The 23,186-nt window shown below is 38.5% G+C and overlaps 1 protein-coding gene across 1 annotated transcript in view; it reads left to right on the forward strand.

Moving 5' to 3' along the window:
- CNTN3 (contactin 3) overlaps nt 1-23,186 on the forward strand; it is a 240,047-nt gene that overhangs the window by 130,924 nt on the left and 85,937 nt on the right. The window contains exons 5-9 of the mRNA XM_029917321.1: nt 12,937-13,140; nt 14,583-14,685; nt 15,448-15,632; nt 19,230-19,366; nt 20,498-20,627. Of these exons, the coding sequence (XP_029773181.1) occupies nt 12,937-13,140; nt 14,583-14,685; nt 15,448-15,632; nt 19,230-19,366; nt 20,498-20,627 (759 nt within the window). The remainder of the gene's footprint in view (nt 1-12,936; nt 13,141-14,582; nt 14,686-15,447; nt 15,633-19,229; nt 19,367-20,497; nt 20,628-23,186) is intronic.

The raw sequence follows: 23,186 nt of genomic DNA on the forward strand, positions 1-23,186 counted from the left end.
GAAAAGCCCTTCATTTCATGCCAGTGGAAGGTCAACTACTTGAATTAATAAAATAAAGAGATGGAAGAAAAGAGCATGCTTATAAATTTCCCAAAAAATATGCTGTTGAAATTAAATGTGGTATAAAACAGGGGTGTCTGGTTGGCTCCTTTGGTTGACCATTCGACTCTTAATTTTGGCTCAGGTCATGATCTCAGGGTCGTGGGATTGATCCCCATGTCTGGGTGCAGAGCTTGCTTGGGATTCTCTCTCCCTTTCTCTCTAACCCTCCCCCATTCACTTGTGTGCACACACATATTCACTCTCTCTTTCAAAATAAATAAACTTTTTAAAAATATAGTATAAGACAAATATGAGCAGTTTCAGTAATTCCCAAAGCCTTACACAACATATGGTCTCAAAAAAAAAAAGAAAAAGATAAAATGTCTACAAGCAGAGGACTAGAGTTCTACAGGGTAACTAAAATAAATGCATTGCTTCCACTCAGAATATCAACTGCTGAAACACAACTGGCAAAGAGATATTTTATATCACCTCAGGTATTAGTAAGGGAAAAGAATAAAAATAAGGAGTAAATCAGCCATCCAACTTGTTCAACATGAATTTACTTAGAAAGTAATAACACAGTATTGTCAGGGAGAATAAATAGAAGATGTAGGGACATCTGGATGGCTCAGTCCAACTTGAGCTCAGGTCACGAACTCACATCTAGTGAGTTCAAGCTTCGTGTCAGGCTCTGTGCTGTCAGGAGCCTGACACTACTTCAGATTATCTGTCTCCCTCTCTCTGCCTCTCCCCTGCTCATTCTCTGCCTTTTCTCTCTCTCTCTCTCTCTCTCTCTCTCTCTCTCTCTCTCTCAAAAATAAATAAACACTTTAAAAAATTTTTTAAAGAAAAAAGTAAAAGAATAAAGAAAAAAGAAGGTGATATAATACTGAAGTAGAGACGAAGGAATAAAGTTCACTATACCTTCAGTATAAAGAGGATCAATGACCATTTCCGTCACACATTTTAACATTCCTGTGTAAGTTGATGTTTTACTGTGATCAAGACAGAACCTAATATTCTTATATTGTAGATCTGCATATTTACTTCTTGGAATGAAGAGCCTCTCATTATATTGGCTAAAGAATACTCAAATGATTGCTGGCTTTGCTTCTCACCAGGAAACCTGTCTCCTTTACCAGAAGTGCTTTGTACAAAAATGTTGGAAAGAGGAAGGAAGCAGGTTCATGCTTTGCATTTCTTTGTATGGTTTTAGGTAAATACATTTGGAGTCAAAAAAAGAAAACTGAAAAGAAAAAGAAAGGAAGAAAAATAATGAGCCAGTACTCCTACAACTTCTATTATAATCTGTTTCTTGTTTGAAACATGTAAAGGGAAAAAGAAGGATTGAAGTCTAAACATAAACTTGACTGCATTTTAGGGACCACTGTCGATGGAACCCCATACTTAAATTATATTAAATATTTGAGCTTGTTGGTTTTACCAACTGAGATTTATGACCTGAGCTTTGCGACCTTATGCGTGAGGTACAGATGAGCTGTTATTGATTTTAAGTGTAATTAGGATGCATTTTTTAAACTCTGTTTGCCTCAGTGGATTGCTGTTCTGCAATTTTGAAAATCACAATGAAGCCACTATTCATTCAATATTTTTATTAGAACGAGATTCAGATTAGAATCCTAGTGGTCCTCTTAAGAGTGATTAGAAGGATCCTTAATCGGGGCACCTGGGTGTCTCAGGCCGCTAAGTGTACGACTTTGTCTCAGGTCATGATCTCGTGGTTCCTGAGATCAAGCCCCATTTTGGACTCTCTGCTGTCAGTGCAGAACCCGCTTTAGATCCTCGGTTCCCCACCCCTCTCTCTGTACCTCCCCAGCTTGTGCTCTGTCTCTCAAAACCCAGTAAATATTAAGAAAAATAAGAAGAGTCATTAATTCATTAGCCAGACACAGAAGCATAAGAGCTGCTTACCCTTGAATACAGTATATTTAAAACGCTGCCTTTGACATACTCTACATCAGCTCACTGTTCATTTATTCTTACGTCTCTGCCTTCATTGACCAGTACAGTGCACATCTATTAGTTAAAGGTGATATTTGTAACAGGTAGATGGGATGTTGAAAAATAAGGAAAACCTGCGGAAGTAGAAAGGGTAAATTTACTACTAGAAATTAATATTCCATCAAAAGTTCTTTGTATAATATAGATAATCTCACATGATATTAAACAGCCATCATTTTGAGGAGCTCATAATGATAGGGTATGAGCAGAATAAGAGCAGTATATTATTTTCTTTCTAACTGTTACCTCTTACTGTTCCTTGTACCTGGGTAATATAAATTGTGAAAGAGTCCTTAAATTAGGGACATTCATATACTTCTTTAAGTATTGATCTTTCATTGACCAGAAATCATTTCTTTGCACTGACTGGGGGATAAGCAAGAGAAAGCAATTAATAAAAAGGTCAAGTATCAAATAACAACAATAGTAAAGATTTGATAAATAAGCCAATTGGTCAACATAGTAAATATTTAGAAAGACCGGAGAGCCTATTTCTAAAAATGTCAAATATTAATACACAAATGAGAATTTTCACTAAAACAAGCATTTGAGCAATAACCTTTCATTTCTTTATGTTTATTTCTTTCTAACACCAGTAAATTATTAAAATCCTAGCAAAAGTTATAGCAATTTTTTTTCAGGTTTTCAAAGACATTTTTAAGAGTTGTTAAGGTGATGGATTTTTCCCTGGAAATATCTGCAGAACCAGGGAGACAAGGACTGGAAACACTATGGAGGGAGAGAAGAAATGCCTGTGCGAACATGTGTGTTTATAATTTGGCGTAACTAGCAAGGGAACACGAGGTAATACAAACGCTACTTTTCAAACTCCAATTACTTTTGTCAAAGCCTGCAATCTGTTATTTATATTTGACTTCCACCTGATGCTGCCATGAAATCGGAACAATCCTTTAGCACCTAAAGGAATTGGCATTTATAGAGCCCTACAGGTGTGAAGGCTGGGGATTCCTTTAGGCCATAGATTGGGGGGGAGGGGGCAATGCTTTTTGTTATCAAGTTTATTTTGGATATCCAGGCATAATCGCATATCCTGGCATAATCAAACATTTCAGCAGTCATTTTTAAAAATCAGGGGACTTTGTACTATTTCAGAAGTTTAATTTATGCCACAATTATTCTATTTAAAATCCATTATTCAGGAAAGTTACCGATCAGAAAGATCCATTTTAAAGTAAGTTTTTTAGTAGTAGTAAGGTATTTTGATGAGCAGTTTGATGTGCTACTAATGGCAAGTAGTAGTACCATCTGTGTGTGTGTGTGTGTGTGTGTGTGTGTGCACGCGCGTTAGAGGAGAGAGAGAGATTAATTTCTCCAGCCTCCCGAGGACTCCTGTCTTGTCCCTGGTAAGAAGCCCTCTGTGATTTGGCAGGATAACTTCATCTTCTGCTAATAACTTCATTTTATTTACCAGTGAAAATGGGCATTTTATTCTGCTATAAAAAAATCACCCACATGGCAAAAAGAGAAATATCGAGTCCCCGTGACATTCCTTAAAGAAAGAATAAAAGAAAATGAGACCTAAGGAGAAATGGACAGTTATTGGGATGCTGCTCCTTTATTCACTAGTCCTTAATTATTTCTATTATTTTTATTGCACCTCTTCCTCATCCATAGAATTCTTTTGTATCATTGGCAACCCAATGAGGCCCCTCTCTGGAATTAGCTTCTGAGAGTTGATGTGGGAATTGTAACCCACAAGCACCACCTTTGAATTCATTAAAGGTGGGCTTCCCGAAGTTAGCTTATACTAGAAAATTTCCATTTTGCAAGGGCAGTGTAAATTTTGCATATCATTTTAATAGCCAGGCAGGTCAATCAAATTCTAATTGGCTCCAATTAGTGCTCCCATGAGCTATAGGATTCTTTAGCTTCTCCTGGACAGCACTTAAAAGGAAAATGTTATTTACTGTCACTGAGGTTGTAAAAATTGTCCATTATTCAATATAAGTGATGAGGGAGGTGCAAACCTGGGGAGAGGAACTTGGCACATATTTAAGATCCTCACACCAACATACACATTGCATCAAGTGTGGCATTGTGCAAAATGTGCAATTACGAAGCATTTTCTTTTGGCTGCACAAGCAGGTCTTGGCAATGAAACTTGTAGTCATCTGCAGCATTTGGGTTTTGAGCTAACCTTAAAATTGCTTTCTAACATTTTCAGAGCCTTTGAACTCCTTTGAAAAGCATATTTTTAATATTAAGAACAAGGAAGCAGAAAAGAAATGCATTATATTCCCGAAGTCTCTCTTATCTTAGGACCTGACTTTGTCATTCAGGAGTTTTCTCCTGGAGATTCATCCCTCTGGTGAAAGTCCAAGTACAGTCAGGGGGTTGCAGTGACTGTAGTGTCTGTGACATGAGCTGATTGTCCTGTCTTCATGAAACATCATGGTAACTGACTCCAATTAGGTCTCATTTACTCTTAGGAAAATTTAAACTACTTTCTTTAACAATGCCATGCATGCTTCCTGAGCAACCCGGCCGAAGGAAGTAGGGCAGTAAATGTCTTGCCAGTGTTTTTGCTGCTCCCCCCTTCTCAATTACCCTAAATTATTGCTGGACATTAGAGTTTGAGTCTTACTGAATTTGGCCCCCACCTTGCATGTCCTCATCCTGAGATACCCTTGGAACACAGAGCCAAGGGTAGGGTCAGTCCACTGAAACAAAGTGGTCGTTGTTGGGTCTTTGGGAAAGTTTTAAAAGTTCTTCATTAGACAAAGGAAGAATGTATGCATCCGAGCAAAAAGAAGTAATGGCCTCTTGAGAGTCTCTACAGTCTGTGTCAACAAATATGGAGGAAAGAACTTCACTTTGACGCCACATCAGTTTTAGCAAGCATGGTAACCAGGAAAGAGATGGAGGCACGTGTTAGGAGAAGAGCTACCCTGGCAGAAGCATTAAAAATGAAGACACCTGGGTGGCACATCTGTTAAGCGTCTGACCTCAGCTGAGATCCTAATCTCACTGTTTGTGAGTTCGTGCCCAACACTGGGCTCTGTGTTGTCAGCACAGAGCCCGCTTCAGATCCTCTGTTCCCCTCTCTCTCTGCTCCTCCCCCACTCAAGCTCTCTCTTTCTCTCTTTCTGAAAAATAAATAAACATTTTAAAAAATGAAGACAGAACCTTCTGGAGTCATGATATGATGGAAGATGCAAGTACCCACTGAAAATATTCCTGTTTCTGAAAGAAAATGGTAGAACCAAAAATGGTGGTCACAGCACATCAGGAAACTGCACTGTGTCCATTTCTGCAATGGAAATGGCTCCTGTGTACTCCTACAAGGCTGCAGGCTAAAGCAAGAGAGACAGGAATAGATTATTTAGGAGACTAGCCTAAGCTTTGTGAAGCTTCATGTGGGAGTTAAGACATATGACAACCTTATAAGGAAAAGAGGAGTAAAGGTAAAGTAAGGCAGGTAAGGATTGCCAAACTCCTAACTTGGTCTGTGGCTAACACTAACCTAGAACAGAAGTCAGCACATGTTTTCTTAAAAGTTGCATCAAGTAAGTATTTTAGGCTTTATGGGCTGTATAGATTCTATTGCAGACACCCACCTCTGCTTCTGGAGCATACAAGCAGCCACTGACAATAAGAATTGGACGGGTGTGAGTCTGTTCCAAAATATTTAGTTTACAAAGCAGGCAGCAGGTTAGATTTGCCCCCCTCACTCTACTTTGCTGACTCCTGGCAAAGAATCAGCCCAGAAGTGTGAAAGGATGAGGGGATGTCATTTTTAGTTTCTTTTTTCTTCCTTGATCATTGTTCTATTTATCTGAGGACCCTCACAAGTCACATTCATTAGTTCTGTCTATCTGAGGATCCTCACAAGTCACATTTATTAGTGCTCTAAACCGGAATGGGTTTACAGGCTAAGCAAGGAATATATGTAATGTTGCCCTCTAACAAACAACTAACAAAACAACTTTTGAAAGACGGCACACTGAAATGTTGGAAATGTCTGTAGATGCCTTCTGCTTTGCGGGTACGGATTTTTTTCAGTCCTCACCACTGACCGTTTCTTCTTTGAACCTTCTATTATCTTCAGTTTTCTACGTGGCTTTAGATCTTTGAATATGTACTCTCTCAGACCCTCCATCAGTGAGTGATGTCTCGAAGCTCCATAGCAAATTTCCTTCCCGGTTGTATGAATCAGGGATAAAAATCTTGAATGACATCCAGCAAGTCCCCACAACCTTTGAATATGCCTTCTTTTAAGTAGGTCAAACTTCCCTGTTGGCACCAAAGAAAATAACCAAAGTTACTTTTACAGTTTTGTTCAACTGCAATTTTGTTTGACAACTTCTTCTTGAAAATGCTCATACAAAGGATTAAATCTCCCTCATAATAGAATTTCATAATGGAACTAGAAATAAACCATTAAATGTCAGTAGTATGTGTATTAATGTATCTCCAGGTAAATACTAGAGTGACATATTTCCTCTTAAATTGGCTGGCCTTATACTTAAGTGACCTGGGAAAGAATATGGCTGGAGGAGCGATGTCATTCATCACATATTACTTTTATAGAAGGCAGTTTTAGGACTTCATTATCTTAATTTATGGCTCTGATTGGTAAAGCCTCTTTGCTCTCTAATAAAAAGTATTTCACATACCTAATATTAATGTAGTGTTGTTAATAGGAAGCCCAGAGGCCAAGTAGGTTGAGCCTAATGTGTTTGTGATTTACACCACAGGTTGTGAAAGATTTTGTAAAGTCTAGTTAATTTGAGTATATAAAATTATCATTTTTATTGTAGCTTTGTATTTATCATCATACATAAAATGATGTTGAAAAATCCCCAAAGAAGGCTGATTTGATATATATTTTACTTTGCAGTGTACAATTAATCTTTATTGCAAATGCAGATTTTTATGATGTCAGTTCTCATAGTATTACAGCAGGTATTTTTTTACTTGATTCAGAATGTAGTAAATCACATAATTCTCTAATGTTTTCAATCAGAGGGGTGCCATGTATTTTAACACAGTCATGCAGGCAATAAATGAAATCATGCAGATCTTCACTCTAGGCGATAACAACTATGTGTCATTCCATCTCAATAAGAAAGTCTGTAAAGAAACGTAGGTACATGCTACAAAGTTCTGTTGCATCCCATGACAATGTATTCCATATTAAGTCCAAGTTTGATTTCTTTCCATAAGTCATTAAGGGTCTGGATCTTTATATAAAACAACCCAACACCAATTCATTTGTTTTGGGGTGGTCGTGGTGTGCTGTCTCTTTTGGAATACCCCACCTCTTGCCATTGTATTGGTCTTATAATTATTTTGTATAAAATATGATTCTTCCTTAGGCCTTCTCGGGTCAACCTTTCTCCACTTTTTTTTTTTTTTTTTTTTGTCTCTGATCATTTGTTTTCCTTTGGAAATTTTGTGTCTATCACTTAGCACTGCCTGTGAACTTTAAATAAACACCTGATTGTTAGCTATGATCCTTATTTCTGCCAGTTTCCTGTTGCTGGTATGATGAATTGCCACAAACACAGTGGCTTAAAACACCACAGATTTACTGTGTTACAGTTCTCTAAGTCACAGGCCAATACCAGTGTCACTGAGCTAAAATCAGGTGCCAGATGTCGATGAGGCTGCTGAAGGCTCTGAAGGTTCCCAGGGAGAATCCATTGCCTTGCTTTTCCCAGCTTCTAGAATCCATGTGTTTTCCTTGACTCCTGGCTCCTTCTTCCATCTTCAGATCAGGAGCATAGCAGCATCCTCAAATAGCTCTCTGTGGCTAAGACCCCTGCTTCTCAAGTCCAGTTCTTCTTCTCTGACCCTCCTGCTTCCTCTTAAAAGGAATCTGGTGATTACATCCTTCCCACCCCTGATAATCCAAGATAACATTCTCAGTGTCCCTGATTTGATCTCACCTGCACCGTCCCTCTTGCCACGTCAAATAACATGTTCAAGATTTCAGGGATTAGGGTGTTGACATATTCTGGGGGGCATTCTTCCCACCTTGCCTTTATTAGTCCCAAATCCTCTCATAAGCATATATTTAAAGGCCTCATGGCCCCTTGGGCATTACTTCTAGGTTACCTGCTTGAGTCTCAAAGTGATTGACAGTACAACCTCTTCCATCCCTTGACAACCTCTTCCTTTTACTTTCCTGTTTCTCCTGTTTACCCCAGCTCAAAACCTTTCAGTCAGCACAGTTGGTGCTGTTCCTCAAAGATGATTTTTATTCTTGATTTTCTGAGGATGTATCTGGGCAAAATAGTGGAGGAAGACCATTAATTTATTCTGGTTACATTATATTTCAATATGTAGGCTATGCTATTGCACTTTTAATTGAAAAGTATACATACTGTGCTGTTAGGATGTGAAGAGGCAGGAAATATTGTTGAAAAGTGTTTAAAATGTCTTTCTAGGGGTGACTGGATGGCTCAGTTGGTTAAGTGTCTGACTTTGGCTCCAGGCATGATCTCACAGTTCGTGGATTTGAGCCTGGCGTTGGGCCCTCTGCTGACAGCTTGGAGCCTGGAGCCTGCTTCGGTTTCTGTGTCTCCCTCTTTCTGTGCCCCTTCCCAGCTCACTCTCTCTCCCTCAAAAATGAATAAACATTAAAAATATTTAATAATAAAGTTAAAATATCTTTCTATAGTGTATAATATACAGAGAGCATACTGTCCATGTGACTGTGTGAAGGTCACATACATAATGTGCTTTTGGTGACAGTTTACATATATAAGCCATTTGTAGCTCAAGAGATACTAGTACGCCAGTCTGAGGTAGACCCCCAAATCTGCCTGATGATACAAATTCTCAAAGAAGAATGCAGGAGTACTGATATCTACAAAACAGCAGCTTTTCTCCACGGGTTTCTCAAATTAAGAACCATGGTTAGGGCTCCTGCTCAGGAATGTAGCCCAGAGGAGGTGAAGGTTCTACAGTTTCATCTTCATTTGGTTGGGTCTCAGGTTGGGCTTACAGTGTTCTCCTCTGGGATGCTGATTTATCTGGGCTTGTCTGGAGGGTAGTTACTAAGAATCAATTAGGAATCAGTTTGTAAATTTGAAGAGCTTGAGGGGATTAAAAGTTATTGAAAAGGAGGGTCAGTTGAAAGAGGCCATTTCCTCCAGGTCTAAGGGAAGAGGCAATTTTTAATACAGAGGAGAGTCTTTTACTCAGTTTTGGCAACACCGTGTCAGTTCAAGTCGTCTGAGAAGCAAACCCCAGGGTGGGATTAGAGGATACGACTTCTTATTTAAAAAAAAAAATCTGGCGGAAATGCCTGTGCAGGATGGACAGGGAGGGAGCAGAAACTGGTGGAGATGGGGCTCAATCTGATATCTTTGAGCAAAGTGAGGAGAGGAAATCTTGGACAGGAGGAAAACCAGAGCACCTTGCAGCTCTGAGAATAGTGTGGCCGTTATCTAATGGGGCACCCCAACCGGAGTTGCCCATGGAGAAATCGGTACCTGGGGGAAGGGGCCTTCATCAGCTCCCCAGTGGAAGCTCATCATTTAACTGGAAGCAGCCCAGGGATGGGCAGCCGCTGCACTGGTGGAGGTGCCACCAGTTCATTGTGTTTCCGACAGGAACTTTCCCCGAGATGAGACCTAAGCGGGACACCTCCATGTCCACCACAATCCACCCTTCAATTCTCCGTGCTCATTCAGGAGCAGACTTAAAATGATTTTAATTTTGACTTTATTCTCTTCTATCATTTGTTACTAGGTCACACTGCAATGTCTGTATAACAATATGTTAATAGTACAGTATTAAAGTCTTAACAATATTGGTTTTGGATTAAAAGAAATAATACAAGGGGCACCTGAGTGGCTCAGTTGGTTAAGCATCCAACCTCAGCCCAGATCATGACCTCAGGGTTTGTAGGTTGGGCTCTGTGCTGGCAGCTCAGAGCCTGGAGCCTACTTCAGACTCTGTTTCACCCTCTCTCTCTGCTCCTCCTCTTCTCATGCTCTCTCTTGCTCTCACTCTCAAAAATAAATAAACATTAAAAATTTAAAAAAATAATACAAGTGGAGTCTTGACGCATTTCAGTCATAATTACATATGTCATAATTGTTCCAAATTTTACATGTGGTTACTGATGATATATTCTCCTTGCTGCATAATATTTCTTGTATGAATGAATTAGATTTTAGATTTTCCAACTCTGAATCTGAGTTCTTTCCACCACATTCTTATTTTAGTAGAAACTCGTTTAATAAGGTTGACTTCTCATCCTTAATACCAAGCTGAGGTCTACTATGTTGGGCAGCAGTGGAAGTTTTGCACTCACTGGATGCAAAGGACATTTTTAAATAAAAAATAAAAGGCAGAGGTACAATCATATTAATTTCATGAATAGAACACTTTGAAAAGCAGAGTGAGATGACTTTGCCTTCTTTTAAACAAGGTGAAGTTACAGGGGTTAAAGATGGTGGCGTGAGACCAGATGCTTACAGTCATAGGAAAAGCCTGAAGAACTAAGGCTTCCACAGCTATCAATTTCAGCAATTTCAGAACTAATTCAGCCAACCTGACCAGCATTCCTCAGCTGTATGGTTTATTTAGTGCTATTATAAGAGAAGAGCACCATCAATGTCGGCATAGGCCAACTGTGGAGTGGATGTTTAAGACCCATTTTTTCCCCATAAAGTCCAACAAACAAATTAAATTTCACAACCCATCACATGACTGATTGGAATTTTATGAAACACTCTACTGAAATGATAGAACATGATGTGAAGATCGGTTCAAGGTTATAAATCAGTGTTTCTTAACGTGCGCACGATTTGCCATTGACTCACTAACCTTTGGAATCATGAAACATTCACATTTGCATTAAAGGCAGGAAAGAGTCAATTGTGTCTCCTTTCCAACAGGTACTTAGCATGTTCTCTCCCTGACTTGCTTTTCACATGCTCCTCATTTCATTTGGAGTGCTTTTATCCCTGCTGTCGGAATATTCTTCTGTCCTTAAAGACCTCTTCTTCAGTCATGAAAGAATGTTACCTCTCCTTCCTCTGAAGCCCAGAGTAACTCTTACCCAGCTAACCCTTTTACATTATCCCATTGTTATTTGTCTGCTGACTTAGTGTCCCACTCTATAAAATGCAATGGGCCTTCCCCACTGGAATTATGCCATAAATATATTTTGAACTTGTTATTCACTAAATTTATTTTGATTACATGTTTCCTGAAACTTTTTTTGAAAAAAATATTACAGTAATGAACCAGTCCAATAATGTTGATGAATATATAAAAGATAACAGGGCCATGGAGAGAAGGAATCAAAAAAGTCAGCTGTGGTAACTGCGCTTAAGTAACAACTTGCCTCTGAAAAATATGGGTGTCTATTTACCTAAGGGATACAGAAGTGCTGATGCCTAGGGGCACATGTACCCCAATGTGTATAGTGGCACTTTCACCAATAGCCAAATCGTGGAAAGAGCCAAAATGTCCATCGCCTGATGAATGGATCAAGAAGATGTGGTTTATCTATACAATAGAATACTACATGGCAATGAGAAAGAATGAAAGCTGGCCATTGGTAGCAAAGTGGATGGACCTCGAGGGTGTCATGCTAAGTGAAATAAGTCAGGTGGAGAAGGACAGGCACCATATGTTTTAACTCCTAGGTCTAACAGAGAACCTAACGGGACCATGGGAAGGGAAAGGAGGGGGAAAGAGTTAGGGAGAGAGAGGGAGGCAAATCATGAGAAACTCCTGAATACTGAAAGCAAACTGAGGGCTGAAGGGGGAGGGGGGAGAGGGAAGGGGGTGATGGTCATAGAGGAGGGCACTTGTGGGGAAGAGCACTGGGTGTTAGTTGGAAACCAACTTGACAATATAAATTTTAAAAAAAGAAGAATATAGGCATCTAGAACAATGCAGCATTTTATTATTTACCCTCATTATCACAGAGTAGAACATTAGTTCCTTGGGAGAAAGTTGGTTTACCTTGACCCTAAAAGTCAAGAAAACTCTCATATTAGACTTTACATAGGAGATAGAAACATTATTGTATCTTTAATTAACTCAGTAAATGTTTATTGAAAACTATTAAGTGTCTCTGGATGTTTCATGTTGCTAAATGGGTGGGGGAGGGCAGTCAGGATAAGACTTGACATCAGTGTTTACCTAGTGGTGAGAAGGCGGTTAAGTAAATAGACCATTACAAATAGAGCAGTAAGGGCTTTAACCGATAGAAGCTTAGCGTTGCTCTATCAGGGAGAACCTACCATGAGACAAGGATGAAAGAAGACTTCTCTGAGGAGGTGGTTCCTTATGTTTGGAACCACACTTGGAAAACCATGTGGAAGTTGTTGTGGAAGAATGGGGTTTAGAATGAAAGGGGAGGAAGCCAAGGAGTGGAGAGAGCACACGGATAGTGCAGACTCCTAGAGCAGCATGTGCAGACTCAGGGCTAAGGCTTTAAGCAGGGCCTGAGCCCGCAGAGTCCGCTCTTGAGATTAAGAAATGTGGCCTTGTTCCCAAGAGTTCCAGGGAATTGGAGATATGCATTATATCAGAAATTGACATGATGAGGTTGGCAAATTTGAAAGACCATAGAATGTGCAATACGGAGATACCCGCTAAAAGGGAGAAAGACTGAAACCAGAGAGACTTGTCAGGAGGCGGCTGGAGTAGCGATAATGACGGTAATACGGCTGCTCCCACAGGAATGCCCAGCAGCAGTGTCCTACACCGTCAGGCAGATTCACGCAGAATCAGTTTGCAGATCTGTGTCTCTTCATGACCTGCAATAGCAACACTCACCATTGCTTTGTAGTAAAGGTGGTTTTGTGCTTTTTTCGTATACTATGGAACACGTGCCTTAATGATGGAATTTCTTTACTCCAAAAATTTTATTAGAACTGTCATATGCTTGGATCTTCAATGAGTATCCATCATTTGTTGAAGAAGACCGTCGGAGATTTGTCTCTCAAGAGACAGGCCACCTGTACATTGCCAAGGTCGAGCCATCTGATGTGGGTAATTACACGTGTGTGGTGACCAGTACAGTGACCAACACCAGAGTGCTGGGCTCCCCAACTCCTTTGGTGCTACGTTCTGATGGTAGGAAATATTTCAAGGTGCAATTCTGAGTGTGAATGTCGTGAATATAAGCAAAAACAAATGGGGAAAAAGTGAAAAGTATACCATGAAGAATTACTTTACTTTGTGCTGAGCACAACATATTCATGAGTACAGTGATGAAGATTCTTCCATTGCGCATAGGTCCCTGCGCCTACTCCTAACCCAGGACCAACTTTATCATTTTCGAGGACCAGTGCAAATTAAATATCATGGACCCATTGTTCAGAAGTCATTAGAAATTCAAGATGGTAACAGGAGAGCCAAAAAACTAAGCATGAGGTTTTTCTGAGCCTGGGGGCTCAGGTTCCATTGTCATGAAATCGCCTGTCCTGATTTCAGCCACTGTGAGCTTCCTTAAGCTCTGGATATATTTTTATAGCATATAAAGCATCTCTTAAAGTTTTTTTTTTTAAATATATACTTGATTTCCAAAATTAATTCATTTTGTAACTGAAAGTCCAAATCTTTGATGAACCCCTCCCCTTTTCCCCACTCCCAGCCACCCAGTATTATTATAATTAATAATACTATATTCTTAAAATCTGCTACAAGAGTAGACATGAGGTATTCTTGCCACAGAATATTAGGAAGTTAAAAATGGTACCTGTGTGAGGTGCTAAATGTCTTACCTTGATTTGAAATAATAATTTAACAATGTATACGTATATGAAATCATCACATGGTACACAGTAAAAACTACCACAGTGTACATATAGCCTATACATGTTTGCTAATCGTACCTCTGTAAAGCGGCAAAGAAAACAAATGTTTCGTCTACCCTTTCATGGCTGTTTTAAGGGAACACGTGAGCTTTAGAGGAAGCAGATTGGTAACTCTGTGTAACTGCCCCACTTACACAAAACCATATCTGATACAACACAATGTCATGACCACATATTACCTAAGCATTTCTTTCTGCTCAGTTATAATTGAATTTGACCTTTCTCGTTTATGAAGTTACTGTTTCTTGTCTCCAGGGTGCCATTTAAGAAGTTTAAGATTGGTTTCTGTGCTACCAGGGTACCATTAAGTAAATTCCCTCCCATAATTTTTGCTCTTTAGGATATTTCAAGATGTCATAATACATTGTATATTTCAGTTTGACTAGAAGTGTCCAGATTAAATACAGAATAAAAGCGCCTCCCATTTTATACAATGTAAAAGGCATAATGGCTTTCTCGGAACTGCTCTATAAATGGTAATTTCTGAATTATGGAATCCACAGTCCCTGATGTTTAATAATGTTACATGTTTGGCCCACTTAGCTCTGCTTTTAAAAGTACCTAATGAATGGCTAGTGAGTAATTTAAATCATTAGAGAAACTAGTTCAAAATGGAGAAGAAGAAAGTTTTATTTAAGAAAAATGGGACAGGCCCACAGGAAACGTTGGAACTATTAACTTTGTATTGTGGATTTACAGGTGTGATGGGTGAATATGAACCAAAAATAGAAGTGCAGTTTCCAGAAACTCTTCCAGCGGCTAAAGGTGCAACTGTGAAATTGGAATGTTTTGCTCTTGGAAAGTAAGTTTTATAACATTTACTCCAGGGTGCTGAAGTACGAGTTTGCTGAAAGAGATCAAGATAGTTTTTGACAGACTCTTTTTTTCCTTATTTTCTAAAATTTTCTTTCATTTAGAAGCAAAGGAAAAATAAAACACAAGGAGAATGCACATATATAATTTAGGCCGAAACCATAAAGGCAGTTTGCAGACAATGACTATGCCTGCCTAATTTCATGAACCAGATTGGTGGTGTTTTTGTTTTGCCTATTTTTTTGTTGTATATAATACAATGGATACATGTATGGCTTTTTTCTCTAAATCATAATTTAACTCAAGAAAATGCAGAATTTATCTTATTAGAATATCAACTGAGGTTAAGCCATGTATCAGGTTTATGTAATTAGCAACTGAAGGTGTTCTGCGTTTGAAAACGGGAGCCTTTGGGGCGCCTGGGTGGCTCAGTCGGTTAAGCATCCAGCTCTGGATCAGGTCATGATTTCACAGTTCGTGGGTTCGAGCCCTGCATCAGGCTCTGTGCTGACAGCTAGCTCAAAGCCTGGAGCCTGCTTCCAATTCTGTGTCTCCTTCTCTCTCTGACCTTCCCCTGCTCGTGCTGTCTCTCTCTGTCTCTCAAAAATAAACAAAAAACAAAAAAAATTTAAAAATAAAGAAAAAGGGTGCCTTTTTGCTGTTATCCTAACAAAAGCTTTCTTTTGTCAAGTCTAAAATGCATCCAGACATCTGTTTAAAATAGCAAATAACTTGACAATTTTCTTCTTAGTCCCGTACCTCAGATTAATTGGAGGAGAAGTGATGGACTGCCCTTTTCCAGTAAAATTAAACTGAGGAAATTCAATGGTGTGCTTGAAATTCCCAACTTCCAACAGGAAGATACCGGTTCCTATGAATGCATTGCCGAGAATTCACGAGGAAGAAATGTGGCCAGAGGGCGTCTCACTTACTATGGTGAGCTTCTGCTTTGGGCACTTTGGATTTTTAGCTTTTGCCCTCTCTAGCAAATGTTGTTGGGCAGTGGGAAATTATGCACGATTCCAATGTCCAACTTGTTCTGTCCTGCATTGTGTTAAATGAAGATAAGTATTTGTCATAGGAGGAATTAAAAACTATAGTATTTTGCAGTGAAACCAGAAGTAGGATGTCTTCTTGCATTTTAAAATGATTCATTTAATAGTGAAATATTTTCCTTTTCTTCTGTGCATAACGTTTTATACATTGAATCATATCAAGGAGCGATCTCCTCTGTGTCTGGTTCTCCTCCGCAGACGTGATTTTGTATCTTTCTTTCTGATCTTCTCTAAGCAGAAAGAAACTATTGATGGTGAAAACTTGAAATTACTGCATAAGACAAACCACATCAACTCAGACTCTTGAGTTCTATGGTGTTTTTCTATCCCTTCCAATAACATAACTGTGCTATTTGCTGCCTTTAATTCATAATCACATTTATTTGATTTACTGTTCACTTGGGGTGAGGAAAAGGTAGTAATGTTACCTTAATTGAGAGTCTGTTGGTAGGAAAATCAAATTACCTTTTTTCCCAAAATTTGTTTTCAAATCATTTTTATTACCAAAAAATAAAACACTAGGTTTTTTTGATGAAAGCATGATTTTAAAAGTATAAATATATGATTTTATAAAATGTACTGTAATTTACGTAAAGATGTATGCTCGATGAATATATACTTGCAATTTAATCATCAGAAACATGGTAACACTGGTGGGAATTGACTACTTTTGTGAAAGGCAAATTGCATTGCATTCTATTTATCCTAGAAAGTAGCAATGGAAGCAGTTTGTACACATAATTGGTTCAGGGAAGAAAATGTTTGCAAAGACAAATATTAAAATTAGAGGGTTTTTCCTGACCTCCCCCAGAAAAAATTGCATTACCTCTGAGTAGACTGACACCTGTTCAACTATGTTAACATTTAGAGACCCGTCAGGAACAAGAAGGCTTGGTTTAATATCCTGAGTCATCCTGTGTTACAACTGTCTTGTTACATGATGAGGTTAGAATCCATAGGACCAAGTTAATGTGACCCCAATATCAAGGTGTGTATGCTGGTGGGATGATATAGAGGTGGGTTGGGGGACACTTAAGCCGTGGGGCTGTACAGATCACCCACACCAAGTCCATTTTTCTCATAGAAGACAGCCTCAAAGGAGGAGCTTACTTTCTCCTTTCTGAGAAACTATTACCTGACCCAGGGTAAGTGGTGGCCATTACAAGAAAACACAAAATTGGAACACCTGGGTGGCTCAATTGGTTGAGCATCTGACTCTTGATTTCGGTTCAGTTCATCATCTTGTGGTTCATGAGTTTGAGCCACACACAGGGCTCTGTGTTGACAGCATGGAGCCTGCTTGGGATTCTCTCTCCCCTCTTTCTCTGCTCTCTCCTCTCTCTCGCTCTCTCTCTCTCTCTCTCTCTCTCTCTCTCTCTCTCTCTCTCAAAATAAAGAAATAAACATTTTTTAAAATAGGAAACTCAAGATCTTCCAACTATCTTAATGTTTCAGCAGCAGTGTTTTAGCTCTATAGAACAGCAGCCCTGCCTAGATAAACAAGCAGTTATATGCCACATAGGGCAAGAAATCCAAAGCTAAGCTACTGGTTAAGTACCTTATAATCAGGCCCTTGCTCAGTTTCTCTATGATTTGTGACTGCTCTTTCCTGTCTTTTCCCTTTCTCTGCATGTTGCTTTCTAGTATGGTCACACAAGGGCTTCCCACAGTAACCAAAGCGTCAATCCTTATTCATCCTTCCTGTCTCTGAAACATCTTGCAAATCCCTTCTCAAATCTCATTGCCCAGTTCATTCCTCCACCAATCCCTAGAAGGGAGAATTGGATTAAAACAACCTAAGAGTCTCCATTCAGAACAGGGTATATGGTCAGATTTTCCTGAATTTTATGGACAGTGTGAAGCAGTGAAAGAGAAGATACTTCAGTGAGAAGTGGGGGGTTATTTTATAAATAAAGGAGAAAATGGAGGCACATCGGACAACCAACATCATCCACTCTACTGACTAGAGAAGGTAGAATACTGCTTTAGACCATTAGGTAGGTAATATGGCATATGCCTTAGAAATAAAGCAGAAATTAATGAGATAGGATGTCTCATGAAAGATACTTTGCGTTTCTGGATTAATCAGTGCATGCAGTTTTCTGGTTATCCATTCTAATATTTTGGGTAAAGAAATGACCAGATAGAATATTTGGATTTAATATGATAGAATAAGAGGGGAAATCACCATTAACATGGCAGTTGTAATCTCAAGATTGGCTTCAGTCCAGAAAATTATCCTCCCATTTGGAGAAGAACAGTAGTATTGAGAAGCCAGTGGAATTTTTTGCTAGAAACTTGAGTCTCAGTCAAGGGCTCGTGTGTGAGTCTCTTTGCGTTCTTATCCCATAAATGCTTTTATAATTCCTGAAAGAAGAAAATGTGCTTTAGTATAAATACAGTGAAGTGATTTTAGACTGAACTACACTTCAGGCTGGAAATGTCATGTATATTAAAAAACATAATAATAATAAGGTAAAATGCAGACCAGTACATTTTCTCTAAGAGCTAAATAGCTATTTTTTCATTTCAATCTCCTTGATAAAAAAAGCAATTTTATAAGATAGAAATGGAAAGACAAATCTTCCCATGGTTGCAATTAAATAGAAATAGATAAACTGATTCTCCATATGGAGAATGCACATGTGAATTGCACGGTAGACATCACATGCATAATGCAACGTGAAACCAGTAAGACGTCTCACCTCCCAGTTTTGGATCTAAGACGCAAGCTGAGACTTGGCTGAATCGACTGTGTCTATTGAGTGGCTTTAGTTTTAAGTAGTATGTTGCTTTCATCTGTAAAGAGAATTTTCCAGATATCTTCTAAAATGTAACCGAAATGATAAATCCATTTGATGCTGCTGATTTGCATACATAATTTAAAGTTGCACGAGCTACTTCTTCTTCATCAAAAAACATATGATTCAAATTGAACCAATTTATCCATCTTTCCCTGCTTTCATTTTAATTCATACAGAGGTTCATAACATGTTCATTGGTTTGTATTTAATTAAAAGTTATTTCTAATTTGAGGGACATATTTTTTTCCTCAGCTATAAAAGTTTCTCTTCTATGGATGGTAATTTTTAGCGTATGATTAAGACTAGTATCTGCTGTCATTCATGTATTAAGTTGTCATCAATTATGACCTTATGATTCACAAATGCACTTGGAAGGGAGTCTGTTTTGTGTACCTGCATTACTATCTGCTGCTAATAACCCAGCTGAGGAAATAGAATCCGGTGCCCAGAATTTTGCAAACAGAGAAAACATAATGAGTTTGGCTTAGGAAGTGACAGATTGCAACATCCATCCCCAAATCTAGAAATGTTTCCCATATCCACTTAGTGAATAGGGAATTAAATATAATTTTAGCCACTATGCTCTTATTAATCCATTGCTCACAGTGTATATCCATTTGTATACAGCATTTATTTTTTGCATGCCGGGTGGTCTGATTTTTTTTTCCTTGCAGCAAAACCTCACTGGGTTCAGCTCATAAGAGATGTAGAAATAGCAGTGGAGGACAGTCTTTTTTGGGAATGCCGGGCAAGTGGTAAGCCCAAACCCTCCTACCGATGGTTGAAAAACGGAGAAGCCCTTGTGCTTGAGGTAAGGTAATGAGCCTGGTTAATCCTCACTCTCTGGCATTAAAAAAAAATGCCTTTCTCATACCTAGTGCCAAAGTAGACTCTTGAATTTGCAAACATTCACTCACACCTTAAAAAGTGTTAAAGGTGAGTGGCGCCTGGGTGGCTCAGTTGGTTAAGCGTCAGACTTCGGCTCACGTCATGATCTCATGGTTCGTGGGTTCGAGTCCCGCATCAGGCTCTGTGCTGACAGCTCAGAGCTGGAGCCTGCTTTTGATTCTGTGTCTCCCTGATCACACTCTCTCTCAAAAATTAATAAAATGTTAAAAAAAAAAAATTTGAAAAGTGTCAAAGGGGATAAAATATAGAATCAAGTACCCAGTCTGCCAAGAAGGAAATACTTTCCACATTGAATGTCATTGGGAAAAGGTGATTTTGTGAATTTAGTCTAAATATGGTATAGAATTTTTTTTTTTTGCTTTTGAAATTGCAGAAGACCTTCCTTTAATCAAATGTGGACCATAATTTGCTTTTCCCTGTTTGACAACCTGGCATGGCCTCTGGAGAATAATTGTTATGTGGTAACCTTCTTACATGAGTACTTATTTTCTCAATCACTTTCTTTCTTAAGCCATGTAATTTTTGCTCTTTTAAAAATTGTGTACTAAGTCAATTATATTCCTTCAAATTTCTATATATAACCTGTCATACTACCTAAAAACCCTTAATAAATGTGTTTCCCAGAACTCTTTTTAATGCATAGAATTTATAATGTCTTTTATTTGTGTGATTAAAAAAATGGTGAAAGCCTTTCCAGTTGATGATGTGGAAACATGATACATTTTTTAAAATCTGCAACTTTAGCCATGGGGAAAAATGAAATGGCTGCAATATTGTACCTCTTGCTTTGTTATTTATTTTACCGATAGACGTTTGGACTGAAGGGTGTTTATTAGTATTACTAATGTGTGGCTGTTAGGTTAAATCAGTCTTAAATTTTCAAATAAGGAAAAGTTAAAATTACAAGTCAGATTGCATAATCCTCTGAGGAAAAATGAAGAAGGTTTGTATGCGCTTGAAATAATAGTGGTTTTCATTTTTCTTTTAAAATGATACATACATTTATATGCAAGACATTTTTGTTATCACCTAGGAGAGAATACAGATAGAAAATGGTGCCCTTACAATATCAAACCTAAATGTGACTGATTCTGGCATGTTCCAGTGCATAGCAGAAAACAAACATGGGGTCATCTATTCCAGTGCTGAACTTAAGGTTATAGGTAAGACCAAGCTTCTCTTGTCATAATTTTTTTCTTAAATCCTCCACTTTTGCTAGAACCAGAAGTGTTTACTTCTCATATGCTGTTCCTACATTATCTACAGTATAGTAATATCATTCAGCATTTAAATCAGGGAATATATTTTCATGATTCCCAAAGGAAAGCAGCAGCTGTGGCCAGAATAAGCCTCAAAGGTTGATGTAGAGCGACAGTAAGGACCTAAGACATTCTTATCCAACTCTAATATTTTAAATGAAGCAATGCCTTTTAAGAGAATAAGTGAATTTGTTGCTTTTTTGTTACCAGGTCAGAAAAGTAAGTACTGGAGTTCCAAACAGTCATATCTTGTTCCAAAAGGAGTTGCCTTTGGTTTGAATAACCCTGCTGGAAGCATCAAACATTGGGCGTACTGAAGTTTTAATTAACAGGGCTCAACTATTTAAAATTCTGAATTATTTTCTTCTTGCACTTTAAGTACATGAAAAGACAGAAAGTGTTATATTGTGTTTAGGGCAATTATCCAGAAAAACACTTTGTACGTTGCAAATGCCTGAAAATCAACCAAAGTTGTCAGGGCATAGCATAGTATGACATAAATAAGAAAGTTGAAAGGAAATTAATTCCTATGTGTAATTAAAGTATAGATTTGGATCTGAACAGAATAGGATCCAGGCAGGGCTCAAGCATCATCACCATCATCAGACTCTATATGGTGTTCCTCAACACATTCAGTGTCCAGGACCATAGTCAATCTAGTGGGAAAAACGTGGCTTTCTGAATTGCTAATATAGAAGTCACGGTCCTGCATGTCATTGGTCCTGTGTAGCTGATTTGGGCCACATACCCATGTCTGATCTGATCCAATATGGCCCAAAGGTCATAAGGCCCTGATTGACCTAACTCGGCGGTCCTCAGTTGGGGATGATTTTACCCCCAGGAAATATTTGGAAATATTGGAAGATATTTGTGGTTGTCACAATGTTGGTGACAGATAGGGGGAAAGGGAGCCGGTGTGTCTTACTGAAATCTTGTGAGTATAGGCCAGAAAGGCTACCCACATGTAATCCTACAATGTAAATATCCTCCAATGTACAAGACAGCCTCTCACAACAAAGAATTATTCAGCCCAAAATGTCAGGTGCCACACTGAGAAAACCTGATTTAACTGGAAGTGAGTGTCTCATTCTTCATGCCTGGAGGTTAGACACATGGTACCTGCAGTAGGAGACCTGAAGTCTGGGAAGGGGAGATCGTCCACGGAAAATCTGGCTTCTGTCATCCATGACAGAGAAGTGAGGTATTATAACACAAAGAGAGTAGACTTTGTACACAGTCTTAAGTTGAAGCACTACTATACTCTTGTATTAAATTAGACTTATGAGTGATAGTTTGTTCATATTAAAATGGATGATTTCCTACCAAACATGCTATATGAGGCTTTTGTATAGGAAAGCTATGAGATGTGTTAATATATATACATATATATTAATACATATATGTAATTTATTCAAATGGTAAGGTGTTTTTTCTTTTAGTCAAAAGTATTCTTTTCAGATCTTAATTTTTAGGGCCAACAACCCCTGGATAACTTATCTTCTTTATCCACAATCTTATATATAATCATATAATATAATTCACTATATGATCCCCACTTACCAAAAAGATAAATTATATTCACAGGGATTTGCCATAAGACAGAGCATTAGACATTAGGAGAAATGTACTATGTTTAGTTAACTTTTTCCACATTTGCAATAAAAGAGTGATTTTCTGAATAACCTATCATTTCATTCAAAGGATACATTATGTATCTTGAATGTAACAAGTGTTGTTTCAGGATCAACATTCTGTATATTATTAGCAGACATAATGTTCTCTACATGTTATTTTATTTAATGTGATACTCGAACATTAATATAAAAATGCAGATTATAGATTTCTCCAACTCAGAAGTTAAACATACACATGTGGCAATTTTATAATAGATGTTGATCATTTTTATGCAAGACAGTAGTAATTCAGTATACTCAGCCTTTTTTCTAAAAACATGAACTGAGCACCTACTACGTGCCAGGCCGTGTGCCACATGCTGGGTCTCAGAGATGACAAGGGACACTGACCCTACTGTTGTCTGCATGGAACTAACTTTCAAGAACATTCTGTGATCAATGTTTATCATTTTAATAAGTTCGTGATTGAGCTATTTTAAAACTTAATGGTAAACGTTAAAAATTTCTATATAAAAAATCATCCCAAGATTTAGAACTTCCCAGAACAGACAATAATAGGAATTACTTTTTGAGCCTTGAAATCCTATGAGTGGTGCCTGCTCAATTAAGTAAATCAAGCCCTGACATCTGTGTGCCAGGGAACTTTAAAAGTAGTTATAATTGGGGCTGCTGGGTGGTTCAGTCGGCTGAGCGTCTAACTTCACCTTAGATCATGGCCCTGTGATTCCTGAGTTCCAGCCCCTTGTCGGGCTCTGTGCTGACAGCCCACAGCCTGGCGCCTGCTTCGGGTTCTGTGTCCCTCTCTCTCTCTCTCTCTGCCCCTCTCCCA

The sequence above is a fragment of the Suricata suricatta genome, chromosome 12 (genome assembly GCF_006229205.1).
Source record: "Suricata suricatta isolate VVHF042 chromosome 12, meerkat_22Aug2017_6uvM2_HiC, whole genome shotgun sequence".
Lineage (NCBI taxonomy): Eukaryota > Metazoa > Chordata > Mammalia > Carnivora > Herpestidae > Suricata > Suricata suricatta.